The sequence below is a fragment of the Mustelus asterias genome, unplaced genomic scaffold (assembly GCF_964213995.1).
Source record: "Mustelus asterias unplaced genomic scaffold, sMusAst1.hap1.1 HAP1_SCAFFOLD_262, whole genome shotgun sequence".
Taxonomy (NCBI): domain Eukaryota; kingdom Metazoa; phylum Chordata; class Chondrichthyes; order Carcharhiniformes; family Triakidae; genus Mustelus; species Mustelus asterias.
In genome coordinates this window covers 174792-190558 of record NW_027590228.1, presented here as the reverse complement: position 1 = coordinate 190558, position 15767 = coordinate 174792, and the positions used below count along the sequence as shown (strand labels likewise).

Here is a 15767-nt window from a genome sequence, read left to right as displayed (position 1 = left end):
AACACCAGAGGATCTGGAACTTACTGGGAAGGATTTGGGGGCATGCTGCTACAGGTCCTCTGTAGATTCCTAGATCTCTCTCTTTCCCTCCTCTATATACTCTCACCTCCCCCTCCCTCGCTCTTCTGCTCTCTCTCTCTTTCTCCCCCCTCTTTCTCTCACCACCCTCTCAATCTCTTTTTACTCCCTCACACTTTTGCCCTCTCTTCCCCAACTGCTCTCTCTCTCTCCAGCTCTCTCTCTCCTCTCTTTTTCCCCGTCCCATCCTCTTTCCCCTCTTTCTCTCCATCCTCCTCTGTCTCCCCACCCTCCCACACACTCCCACACACTCTCTCCTCCATCTCACTCTCTCTCCTCCCTGTCACGCATTCTCTCTCCCTCGTGCTCTCTCTCTATCCGGTCTTCCTCTCGCCCACACGCTCTATCTCACTCTCTCTCTCCTCCCGTCCTGCTCCCAGCCCCCTCTTGCTTCCACCTCCCTCTTCCCTTGCCTCCCACACACTCTTCCTCATCCCGCCTTCGCTCTGCCTCTCCCTCGTTCCCTCGCTCTCCCCGCTGCTCACTTTTCAATCAAACTTTGATAATGATGACAAAATTAAAGAGGAACGATGATGGAGTGGGTGAGAGAAGGGAGACAAGACACCGAGAGAAACCAGCCTCGCCATCTTCCTTCGACAGGGGAAGATAAAAACACAGTGTCACCCCTTCCCTCCCCCAGTCCCGCGTCAACACCACGCACTGAACCCCCTGCAGACCAGATTCTCGCTGAGGAAGACCCTGTCCCACAGACCCAGAGAGGGTATAGCTACCATCAAACTGCATCTCGACACAGCAGAGGAGGGGAGACAGTGACGGGATGGGGGTTAAGTGAACGGTGCGAGGGGAAGGTGGGTGATTCTGGGACAGCCCTCCCAGCTGGAAGCTTCTCTTGACTGTTCTCCCATTCCATTGACAAGCTGGGGGTCGTAGTTCGGAGGTGAAAGTGCGTGGACTGAGAGTGGCAGACAGGTCGAGGTGGTGAATGATTCAGTAGTATGTTTCTCGTTCAACCCAACCTGGAAAAGCAAATCAAACAGAGGGTTAGACATTACCCTACCAATTGACATCCCACACTCACACTGACTCTCGCTGGGGTACGGGTTCCACACACACTGACTCTCGCTGGGGTACGGGTTCCACACACACTGACTCTCACTGGGATAGGGGATCCACACACACTGACTCTCGCTGGGGTACGGGGGGTTCCACACACACTGACTCTCGCTGGGATACGGGTTCCACACACACTGACTCTCGCTGGGGTACGGGTACAACACACACTGACTCTCACTGGGGTACGGGCTCCACACACACTGATTCTCACTGGGTTACGGGGGGGTTCCACACACACTGATTCTCACTGCGATACGGGTTCCACACATACACACAGACTCTCGCTGGGATACAAGTTCCTCACACACACACAGACTCTCACTGGGGTACGGGTTCCACAGACATACACTGACTCTCACTGGGGTACGGGTTCCACAAACACTGACTCTCACTGGGATAGATGTTCCACACACACTGACTCTCACTGGGGTACGGGTTCCACACACACTGACTCTCACTGGGGTATGGGTTCCACACACACTGACTATCACTGGGATAGGTGTTCCACACATGCTGACTCTCACTGGGATACGAGTTCCACACACACTGACTATCACTGGGATACGAGTTCCACACACGCTGACTCTCATTGGGATACGAGTTCCACACACACTGACTCTCACTGGGATACGAGTTCCACACACACTGACTCTCACTGGGATACGGGTTCCACACACACTGACTTTCACTGGGATAGGTGTTCCACACACACTGACTCTCACTGGGATACGAGTTCCACACACACTGACTCTCACTGGGATACGAGTACCACACACACTGACTCTTATTGGGGTACAGGTTCCACACACACTGACTCTCACTGGGGTACGGGTTCCACACACACACTGACTCTCACTAGGGTACGGGTTCCACACACACACACTGACTATCACTGCGATACGCGTTCCACACACACTGACTATCAGTGGGGTACGGGTTCCACACACACTGACTCTCAATGGGGTACGGGTTCCACACACACTGACTCTCACTGCGATACGGGTTCCCCACACACACACACACTGACTATCACTGGGGTACTGGTTCCACACACACACACTGACTCTCACTGCGATACGGGTTCCCCACACACACACACACTGACTATCACTGGGGTACTGGTTCCACACACACACACACTGACTCTCACTGGGGTACTGGTTCCACACACACTGACTCTTACTGGGATACGTGTTCCACACACACTGACTTTCACTGGGATACGAGTTCGACACACACTGACTCTCACTGGGGTACGGGTTCCACACACACTGACTCTCACTGGGGTACGGGTTCCACACACACTGACTCTCACTGGGGTACGGGTTCCACACACACTGACTCTCACTGGGGTACGGGTTCCACACACACTGACTTTCACTGGGGTATGGGTTCCCCACACACTGACTCTCACTGGGGTACGGGTTCCACACACACTGACTCTCACTGGGGTACGGGTTCCACACACACTGACTCTCACTGGGATACGGGTTCCACACACACTGATTCTCACTGGGATACGGGTTCCACACATACCCACAGACTCTCGCTGGGATACGAGTTCCACACACACTGATTCTCACTGGGGTAGGGGTGCCACACACACACTGACTCTCACTGGGGTATGGGTTCCACACGCATACACTGACTCTCACTGGGATACGTGTTCCACACACACTGACTATCACTGGGGTACGGGTTCCACACACACTGACTCTCACTGGGGTACGGGTTCCACACACACTGACTATCACTGGGATAGGTGTTCCACACACACTGACTCTCACTGGGATACGGGTTCCACACACACTGACTCTCACTGGGATACGGGTTCCACACACACTGACTCTCACTGGGGTACGGGTTCCACACACACTGACTCTCGCTGCGATACGGGTTCCACACACACTGACTATCACTGGGATAGGTGTTCCACACACACTGACTCTCACTGGGATACGGGTTCCACACACACTGACTCTCACTGGGATACGGGTTCCACACACACTGACTCTCACTGGGGTACGGGTTCCACACACACTGACTCTCACTGCGATACGGGTTCCACACACACACACTGACTCTCACTGCGATACGGGTTCCACACACACACACACTGACTCTCTCTGGGATACGAGTTCCACACACACTGACTCTCATTGCAATACGGGTTCCACACACTGACTCTCACTGGGGTACAGGTTCCACACACACTGACTCTCACTGGGATACGGGTTCCACACACACTGACTCTCACTGGGATACGGGTTCCACACACACTGACTCTCACTGGGGTACGGGTTCCACACACACTGACTCTCACTGGGATACGGGTTCCACACACACTGACTCTCACTGGGATACGGGTTCCACACACACTGACTCTCACTGGGGTACGGGTTCCACACACACTGACTCTCACTGGGGTATGGGTTCCACACACACTGACTCTCACTGGGATACGTGTTCCACACACACTGACTCTCACTGGGGTACGGGTTCCACACACACTGACTCTCACTGGGGTATGGGTTCAACACACACTGACTCTCACTGCGATACGGGTTCCACACACACAAACTGAGTCTCACTGGGATACGGGTTCCACACACAGACACACTGACTCTCACTGGGGTACGGGTTCCACACACATCGACTCTCACTGGGATACGGGTTCCACACACACTGACTCTCACTGGGATATGGGGGGTTCCACACACACTGACTCTCACTGGGGTACGGGTTCCACACACACTGACTCTCACTGGGGTATGGGTTCCACACACACTGACTCTCACTGGGGTACGGGTTCCACACACACTGACTCTCACTGGGGTACGGGTTCCACACACACTGACTCTCACTGGGGTACGGGTTCCACACACACTGACTTTCACTGGGGTATGGGTTCCCCACACACTGACTCTCACTGGGTACGGGTTCCACACACACTGACTCTCACTGGGGTACGGGTTCCACACACACTGACTCTCACTGGGATACGGGTTCCACACACACTGATTCTCACTGGGATACGGGTTCCACACATACCCACAGACTCTCGCTGGGATACGAGTTCCACACACACTGATTCTCACTGGGGTAGGGGTGCCACACACACACTGACTCTCACTGGGGTATGGGTTCCACACGCATACACTGACTCTCACTGGGATACGTGTTCCACACACACTGACTATCACTGGGGTACGGGTTCCACACACACTGACTCTCACTGGGGTACGGGTTCCACACACACTGACTATCACTGGGATAGGTGTTCCACACACACTGACTCTCACTGGGATACGGGTTCCACACACACTGACTCTCACTGGGATACGGGTTCCACACACACTGACTCTCACTGGGGTACGGGTTCCACACACACTGACTCTCGCTGCGATACGCGTTCCACACACACTGACTATCACTGGGATAGGTGTTCCACACACACTGACTCTCACTGGGATACGGGTTCCACACACACTGACTCTCACTGGGATACGGGTTCCACACACACTGACTCTCACTGGGGTACGGGTTCCACACACACTGACTCTCACTGCGATACGGGTTCCACACACACACACTGACTCTCACTGCGATACGGGTTCCACACACACACACACTGACTCTCTCTGGGATACGAGTTCCACACACACTGACTCTCATTGCAATACGGGTTCCACACACTGACTCTCACTGGGGTACAGGTTCCACACACACTGACTCTCACTGGGATACGGGTTCCACACACACTGACTCTCACTGGGATACGGGTTCCACACACACTGACTCTCACTGGGGTACGGGTTCCACACACACTGACTCTCACTGGGATACGGGTTCCACACACACTGACTCTCACTGGGATACGGGTTCCACACACACTGACTCTCACTGGGGTACGGGTTCCACACACACTGACTCTCACTGGGGTATGGGTTCCACACACACTGACTCTCACTGGGATACGTGTTCCACACACACTGACTCTCACTGGGGTACGGGTTCCACACACACTGACTCTCACTGGGGTATGGGTTCAACACACACTGACTCTCACTGCGATACGGGTTCCACACACACAAACTGAGTCTCACTGGGATACGGGTTCCACACACAGACACACTGACTCTCACTGGGGTACGGGTTCCACACACATCGACTCTCACTGGGATACGGGTTCCACACACACTGACTCTCACTGGGATATGGGGGGTTCCACACACACTGACTCTCACTGGGGTACGGGTTCCACACACACTGACTCTCACTGGGGTATGGGTTCCACACACACTGACTCTCACTGGGGTACGGGTTCCACACACACTGACTCTCACTGGGGTACGAGTTCCACACACACTGACTCTCACTGGGATACGAGTTCCACACACACTGACTCTCACTGGGATACGAGTTCCACACACACTGACTCTCACTGGGATACGAGTTCCACACACACTGACTCTCACTGGGGTACGGGTTCCACACACACTGACTCTCACTGGGATAGGTGTTCCACACACACTGACTCTCACTGGGGTACGGGTTCCACACACACTGACTCTCACTGGGGTATGGGTTCCACACTCACACACTGACTCTCAATGGGGTACGGGTTCCACACACACTGACTCTCACTGCGATACGGGTTCCACACACACAAACTGAGTCTCACTGAGATACGGGTTCCACACACAGACACACTGACTCTCACTGGGGTACGGGTTACACACACATCGACTCTCACTGGGATACGGGTTCCACACACACTGACTCTCACTGGGATATGGGGGGTTCCACACACACTGACTCTCACTGGGGTACGGGTTCCACACACACTGACTCTCACTGGGGTATGGGTTCCACACACACTGACTCTCACTGGGGTACGGGTTCCACACACACTGACTCTCACTGGGGTATGGGTTCCACACACACTGACTCTCACTGGGATACGAGTTCCACACACACTGACTCTCACTGGGGTACGGGTTCCACACACACTGACTCTCACTGGGATACGAGTTCCACACACACTGACTCTCACTGGGGTACGGGTTCCACACACACTGACTCTCACTGGGGTACGGGTTCCACACACACTGACTCTCACTGCGATACGGGTTCCACACACACACACACACACACACACACACACACACACACACACACACACTGACTCTCACTGGGGTACGGGTTCCACACACACACACTGACTCTCACTGGGGTACGGGTTCCACACACACTGACTCTCACTGGAGTACGGGTTCCACACACACTGACTCTCACTGGGGTACGGGTTCCACACACACACTGACTCTCACCAGGATACGGGTTCCACACACACTGACTCTCACTGGGGTACGGGTTCCACACACACTGACTATCACTGCGATACGTGTTCCACACACACTGACTCTCACTGGGGTACAGGTTCCACACACACTGACTATCACTGGGGTACGGGTTCCACACACACACACTGACTCTCACTGGGGTACGGGTTCCACACACACACACTGACTCTCACTGGGGTACGGGTTCCACACACACTGACTCTCACTGGGGTACGGGTTCCACACACACTGACTCTCACTGGGATACAAGTTCCACACACACTGACTCTCACTGGGATATGAGTTCCACACACACTGACTCTCACTGGGGTACGGGTTCCACACACACACACACACTGACTCTCACTGGGGTACGGGTTCCACACACACTGACTCTCACTGCGATACGGGTTACACACACACACACTGACTATCATTTGGATACGGGTTCCACACACACACACTGACTCTCACTGGGATACGAGTTCCACACACACACACTGACTCTCACTGGAATACGAGTTCCACACACACTGACTCTCACTGCGATACGGGTTCCACACACACTGACTCTCACTGGGATACGGGTTCCACACACACTGACTCTCACTGGGGTACGGGTTCCACACACACTGACTCTCACTGCGATACGGGTTCCACACACACACACTGACTCTCACTGCGATACGGGTTCCACACACACACACACTGACTCTCTCTGGGATACGAGTTCCACACACACTGACTCTCACTGCGATACGGGTTCCACACACTGACTCTCACTGCGATACGGGTTCCACACACACACACTGACTCTCACTGCGATACGGGTTCCACACACACACACACTGACTCTCACTGGGGTACAGGTTCCACACACACACACACACTGACTCTCACTGGGATACGGGTTCCACACACACTGACTCTCACTGGGGTACGGGTTCCACACACACTGACTCTCACTGGGGTATGGGTTCCACACACACTGACTCTCACTGGGATACGTGTTCCACACACACTGACTCTCACTGGGGTACGGGTTACACACACACTGACTCTCACTGGGATACGAGTTCCACACACACTGACTCTCACTGGGGTATGGGTTCCACACTCACACACTGACTCTCAATGGGGTATGGGTTCAACACACACTGACTCTCACTGCGATACGGGTTCCACACACACAAACTGAGTCTCACTGAGATACGGGTTCCACACACAGACACACTGACTCTCACTGGGGTACGGGTTCCACACACATCGACTCTCACTGGGATATGGGGGGTTCCACACACACTGACTCTCACTGGGGTACGGGTTCCACACACACTGACTCTCACTGGGGTATGGGTTCCACACACACTGACTCTCACTGGGATACGAGTTCCACACACACTGACTCTCACTGGGGTACGGGTTCCACACACACTGACTCTCACTGCGATACGGGTTCCACACACACACACACACACTGACTCTCACTGGGGTACGGGTTCCACACACACACATTGACACTCACTGGGGTACGGGTTCCACACACACTGACTCTCACTGGAGTACGGGTTCCACACACACTGACTCTCACTGGGGTACGGGTTCCACACACACACTGACTCTCACCAGGATACGGGTTCCACACACACTGACTCTCACTGGGGTACGGGTTCCACACACACTGACTATCACTGCGATACGTGTTCCACACACACTGACTCTCACTGGGGTACAGGTTCCACACACACTGACTATCACTGGGGTACGGGTTCCACACACACACACTGACTCTCACTGGGGTACGGGTTCCACACACACACACTGACTCTCACTGGGGTACGGGTTCCACACACACACACTGACTCTCACTGGGGTACGGGTTCCACACACACTGACTCTCACTGGGATACAAGTTCCACACACACTGACTCTCACTGGGATATGAGTTCCACACACACTGACTCTCACTGGGGTACGGGTTCCACACACACACACACTGACTCTCACTGGGGTACGGGTTCCACACACACTGACTCTCACTGCGATACGGGTTACACACACACACACTGACTATCATTTGGATACGGGTTCCACACACACACACTGACTCTCACTGGGATACGAGTTCCACACACACACACACTGACTCTCACTGGGATACGAGTTCCACACACACTGACTCTCACTGCGATACGGGTTCCAAACACTGACTCTCACTGGGGTACGAGTTCCACACACACACACACTGACTCTCACTGGGGTACGGGTTCCACACACACACACTGACTCTCACTGGGGTATGGGTTCCACACACACTGACTCTCACTGGGGTACGGGTTCCACACACACTGATTCTCACTGGGGTACGGGTTCCACACACACTGACTCTCACTGGGATACAAGTTCCACATACACTGACTCTCACTGGGATATGAGTTCCACACACAGACACTCACTGGGATACGAGTTCCACACACACTGACTCTCACTGGGGTACGGGTTCCACACACACTGACTCTCACTGGGGTACAGGTTCCACACACACTGACTCTCACTACGATACGGGTTCCACACACACACACTGACTCTCACTGGGGTACGGGTTCCACACACACTGACTCTCACTGGGGTACGGGTTCCACACACAAACGCTGACTCTCACTACGATACGGGTTCCACACACACACACTGACTCTCACTGGGGTACGGGTTCCACACACACTGACTCTCACTGCGATACGGGTTCCACACACACTGACTCTCACTGCGATACGGGTTCCACACACTGACTCTCACTGGGGTACAGGTTCCACACACACACACTGACTCTCACTGGGGTATGGGTTCCACACACACTGACTCTCACTGGGGTCCGGGTTCCACACACACTGACTCTCACTGGGGTATGGGTTCCACACACACTGACTCTCACTGGGATACGAGTTCCACACACACACACTGACTCTCATTGGGATACGGGTTCCACACACACACACACGGACTCTCACTGGGATACGAGTTCCACACACACACACACACACTGACCCTCACTGCGATACGGGTTCCACACACACACACTGACTCTCACTGCGATACAGGTTCCACACACACAAACTGAGTCTCACTGGGATACGGGTTCCACACACAGACACACTGACTCTCACTGGGATATGAGTTCCACACACACTGACTCTCACTGCGATATGGGTTCCACACACACTGACTCTCACTGGGGTACGGGTTCCACACACACTGATTCTCACTGGGATATGAGTTCCACACACACCGACTCTCACTGGGATACGGGTTCCACACACACTGACTCTCACTGGGATATGGGGGGTTCCACGCACACTGACTCTCGCTGGGGTACGGGTTCCACACACGCTGACTCTCACTGGGGTATGGGTTCCACACACACTGACTCTCACTGGGGTACGGGTTCCACACACACTGACTCTCACTGGGATACGAGTTCCACACACACTGACTCTCACTGGGGTACGGATTCCACACACACACACTGACTCTCACTGGGGTACGGGTTCCACACACACTGACTCTCACTGCGATACGGGTTCCACACACACACACTCTGACTCTCACTGGGGTACGGGTTCCACACACACACACTGACTCTCACTGGGATACGTGTTCCACACACACTGACTCTCACTGGGGTACGGGTTACACACACACTGACTCTCACTGGGATACGAGTTCCACACACACTGACTCTCACTGGGGTATGGGTTCCACACTCACACACTGACTCTCAATGGGGTATGGGTTCAACACACACTGACTCTCACTGCGATACGGGTTCCACACACACAAACTGAGTCTCACTGAGATACGGGTTCCACACACAGACACACTGACTCTCACTGGGGTACGGGTTCCACACACATCGACTCTCACTGGGATATGGGGGGTTCCACACACACTGACTCTCACTGGGGTACGGGTTCCACACACACTGACTCTCACTGGGGTATGGGTTCCACACACACTGACTCTCACTGGGGTACGGGTTCCACACACACACACTGACTCTCACTGGGATACGTGTTCCACACACACTGACTCTCACTGGGGTACGGGTTACACACACACTGACTCTCACTGGGATACGAGTTCCACACACACTGACTCTCACTGGGGTATGGGTTCCACACTCACACACTGACTCTCAATGGGGTATGGGTTCAACACACACTGACTCTCACTGCGATACGGGTTCCACACACACAAACTGAGTCTCACTGAGATACGGGTTCCACACACAGACACACTGACTCTCACTGGGGTACGGGTTCCACACACATCGACTCTCACTGGGATATGGGGGGTTCCACACACACTGACTCTCACTGGGATACGGGTTCCACACACACTGACTCTCACTGGGGTACGGGTTCCACACACACTGACTCTCGCTGCGATACGGGTTCCACACACACTGACTATCACTGGGATAGGTGTTCCACACACACTGACTCTCACTGGGATACGGGTTCCACACACACTGACTCTCACTGGGGTATGGGTTCCACACACACTGACTCTCACTGGGGTACGGGTTCCACACACACACACTGACTCTCACTGGGATACGTGTTCCACACACACTGACTCTCACTGGGGTACGGGTTACACACACACTGACTCTCACTGGGATACGAGTTCCACACACACTGACTCTCACTGGGGTATGGGTTCCACACTCACACACTGACTCTCAATGGGGTATGGGTTCAACACACACTGACTCTCACTGCGATACGGGTTCCACACACACAAACTGAGTCTCACTGAGATACGGGTTCCACACACAGACACACTGACTCTCACTGGGGTACGGGTTCCACACACATCGACTCTCACTGGGATATGGGGGGTTCCACACACACTGACTCTCACTGGGGTACGGGTTCCACACACACTGACTCTCACTGGGGTATGGGTTCCACACACACTGACTCTCACTGGGGTACGGGTTCCACACACACTGACTCTCACTGGGGTATGGGTTCCACACACACTGACTCTCACTGGGATACGAGTTCCACACACACTGACTCTCACTGGGGTACGGGTTCCACACACACTGACTCTCACTGCGATACGGGTTCCACACACACACACACACACTGACTCTCACTGGGGTACGGGTTCCACACACACACATTGACTCTCACTGGGGTACGGGTTCCACACACACTGACTCTCACTGGAGTACGGGTTCCACACACACTGACTCTCACTGGGGTACGGGTTCCACACACACACTGACTCTCACCAGGATACGGGTTCCACACACACTGACTATCACTGGGGTACGGGTTCCACACACACACACTGACTCTCACTGGGGTACGGGTTCCACACACACACACTGACTCTCACTGGGGTACGGGTTCCACACACACACACTGACTCTCACTGGGGTACGGGTTCCACACACACTGACTCTCACTGGGATACAAGTTCCACACACACTGACTCTCACTGGGATATGAGTTCCACACACACTGACTCTCACTGGGGTACGGGTTCCACACACACACACACTGACTCTCACTGGGGTACGGGTTCCACACACACTGACTCTCACTGCGATACGGGTTACACACACACACACTGACTATCATTTGGATACGGGTTCCACACACACACACTGACTCTCACTGGGATACGAGTTCCACACACACACACACTGACTCTCACTGGGATACGAGTTCCACACACACTGACTCTCACTGCGATACGGGTTCCAAACACTGACTCTCACTGGGGTACGAGTTCCACACACACACACACTGACTCTCACTGGGGTACGGGTTCCACACACACACACTGACTCTCACTGGGGTATGGGTTCCACACACACTGACTCTCACTGGGGTACGGGTTCCACACACACTGATTCTCACTGGGGTACGGGTTCCACACACACTGACTCTCACTGGGATACAAGTTCCACATACACTGACTCTCACTGGGATATGAGTTCCACACACAGACACTCACTGGGATACGAGTTCCACACACACTGACTCTCACTGGGGTACGGGTTCCACACACACTGACTCTCACTGGGGTACAGGTTCCACACACACTGACTCTCACTACGATACGGGTTCCACACACACACACTGACTCTCACTGGGGTACGGGTTCCACACACACTGACTCTCACTGCGATACGGGTTCCACACACACTGACTCTCACTGCGATACGGGTTCCACACACTGACTCTCACTGGGGTACAGGTTCCACACACACACACTGACTCTCACTGGGGTATGGGTTCCACACACACTGACTCTCACTGGGGTCCGGGTTCCACACACACTGACTCTCACTGGGGTATGGGTTCCACACACACTGACTCTCACTGGGATACGAGTTCCACACACACACACTGACTCTCATTGGGATACGGGTTCCACACACACACACACGGACTCTCACTGGGATACGAGTTCCACACACACACACACACACTGACCCTCACTGCGATACGGGTTCCACACACACACACTGACTCTCACTGCGATACAGGTTCCACACACACAAACTGAGTCTCACTGGGATACGGGTTCCACACACAGACACACTGACTCTCACTGGGATATGAGTTCCACACACACTGACTCTCACTGCGATATGGGTTCCACACACACTGACTCTCACTGGGGTACGGGTTCCACACACACTGATTCTCACTGGGATATGAGTTCCACACACACCGACTCTCACTGGGATACGGGTTCCACACACACTGACTCTCACTGGGATATGGGGGGTTCCACGCACACTGACTCTCGCTGGGGTACGGGTTCCACACACGCTGACTCTCACTGGGGTATGGGTTCCACACACACTGACTCTCACTGGGGTACGGGTTCCACACACACTGACTCTCACTGGGATACGAGTTCCACACACACTGACTCTCACTGGGGTACGGATTCCACACACACACACTGACTCTCACTGGGGTACGGGTTCCACACACACTGACTCTCACTGCGATACGGGTTCCACACACACACACTCTGACTCTCACTGGGGTACGGGTTCCACACACACACACTGACTCTCACTGGGGTACGGGTTCCACACACACTGACTCTCACTGGAGTACGGGTTCCACACACACTGACTCTCACCAGGATACGGGTTCCACACACACACTGACTCTCACCAGGATACGGATTCCACACACACACACACTGACTCTCACTGGGGTACGGGTTCCACACACACTGACTCTCACTGGGATACGTGTTCCACACACACTGACTCTCACTGGGATACGAGTTCCATACACACTGACTCTCACTGGGATACAAGTTCCACACACACTGACACTCACTGGGATACGAGTTCCACACACACTGACTCTCACTGGGGTACGGGTTCCACACACACACACTGACTCTCACTGGGGTACGGGTTCCACACACACTGACTCTCACTGCGATACGGGTTCCACACACACTGACTCTCACTGGGGTACGTGTTCCACACACACTGACTCTCACTGCGATACGGGTTCCACACACACACACTGACTATCATTTGGATACGGGTTCCACACACACACACTGACTCTCACTGGGATACGAGTTCCACACACACACACACTGACTCTCACTGGGGTACGTGTTCCACACACACTGACTCTCACTGCGATACGGGTTCCACACACACACACTGACTATCATTTGGATACAGGTTCCACACACACACACTGACTCTCACTGGGATACGAGTTCCACACACACACGCACACTGACCCTCACTGGGATACGAGTTCCACACACACACACTGACTCTCACTGCGATACGGGTTCCACACACACACACACTGACTCTCACTGCGATATGGGTTCCACACACACTGATTCTCACTGGGATACGAGTTCCACACACACTGACTCTCACTGGGATATGGGGGGTTCCACACACACTGACTCTCACTGGGGTACGGGTTCCACACACACTGACTCTCACTGGGATACGGGTTCCACACACACTGACTCTCACTGGGGTACGGGTTCCACACACACTGACTCTCACTGGGGTACGGGTTCCACACACACTGACTCTCACTGGGGTACGGGTTCAGACAGGTGGTGATGATTGGTCCTCACCTCCAGGGTTCCTGCGAAGGATGAGTTTGCGAATTTCATCGTACACGAAGATCAGGAAACTATAGGGAAAGGCACAAAACCACCAGTTTGGCCTAAGGGTGAAAGGGAGATTGTTAGTTCAGGGAGAGAGTGAAACCTGAATTGATATAGCGCCTTCCATATCCATACAATGTCCGTAAAACCACAGTAGCTGATCTGTCACTTACTTGAGAGGGTACATCCTGAGGGCTACATCCATCCCGGGACAGTATGAGAGTAATGCAGCCAGAGCTGTCTCCTCAAACAGACCAAAAATCAGGATCTTGTTCCTGGAACAAAACAGTCAGTTAATGGCAGGCTTACGGGGGAAGATGCAAAGTGTTTTAGATCTCTTTCTGTTTCTCTTCTTCCCCATCTCCCATCATCTTACTCTGTCTCAACTCCCCTTTCCACCTCTCTCTCACCACTATCACTTTTTTCTCCCTCCTCCTTCCACCTCTCTCATCTGTCACATTCTTTTGATCTCTCTCTCTGGCTGGAATTTTACCATCCCACCCACCACGGGAATCAGAGCAGGCGACGGGTGGACCAAGGAAAGGTCCGTTGACCTTGGGCGGGATTTTCCGGTTTCGGGACAAATGAAGCCGAAAATTCCCACCCTCTCTCTCTGTCCCTTTCTCCACCTCTCTCTGTTTCTTCTTCCATTGCTCCTGATGTCAGTGGTACACCATTTTCCATTTCATTTCTCTCCTCTGCCTCAGTCTCTTTCTCCATCTCCGTCTCCCTTTCCCTCTCCATCTCCACTTTTCCTGAGGTTCACTCTCGGTCTCTCTCTTGTTCAGTCTCTCCCGGTGGACCTCGCTACCTCTCTGTCTCAGTCTCTCTTTCTGTCTCAGCCTTGCTCTCAGAAATGATTCCCCCTACCCCCAGTGATTCATGATGCTGCCCTCTTGGCTACATTTCCGAAAGTGCAGCACTCCCTCAGTACTGACCCTCTGACACTGCGGCGCTCCCTCAGTACTGACCCTCTGACAGTGCGGCACTCCCTCAGTACTGACCCTCTGACAGTGCCGCACTCCCTCAGTACTGACCCTCTGACACTGCGGCGCTCCCTCAGTACTGACC

General features: G+C 53.8%; 1 protein-coding gene across 1 annotated transcript in view; it reads right to left on the bottom strand.

The window, feature by feature from the left end:
• Window positions 1-238: 238 nt before the first annotated feature.
• Window positions 239-15767, bottom strand: part of LOC144485994 (sodium/potassium-transporting ATPase subunit alpha-3-like) — a 165499-nt gene continuing 149970 nt past the window's right edge. Inside the window, exons 21-24 of the mRNA XM_078204100.1 lie at window positions 14870-14971; window positions 14664-14755; window positions 417-1055; window positions 239-332 (exon numbers count right to left, since the gene is read on the bottom strand). Of these exons, the coding sequence (XP_078060226.1) occupies window positions 1027-1055; window positions 14664-14755; window positions 14870-14971 (223 nt within the window). The 3' untranslated portion in view covers window positions 239-332; window positions 417-1026. The remainder of the gene's footprint in view (window positions 333-416; window positions 1056-14663; window positions 14756-14869; window positions 14972-15767) is intronic.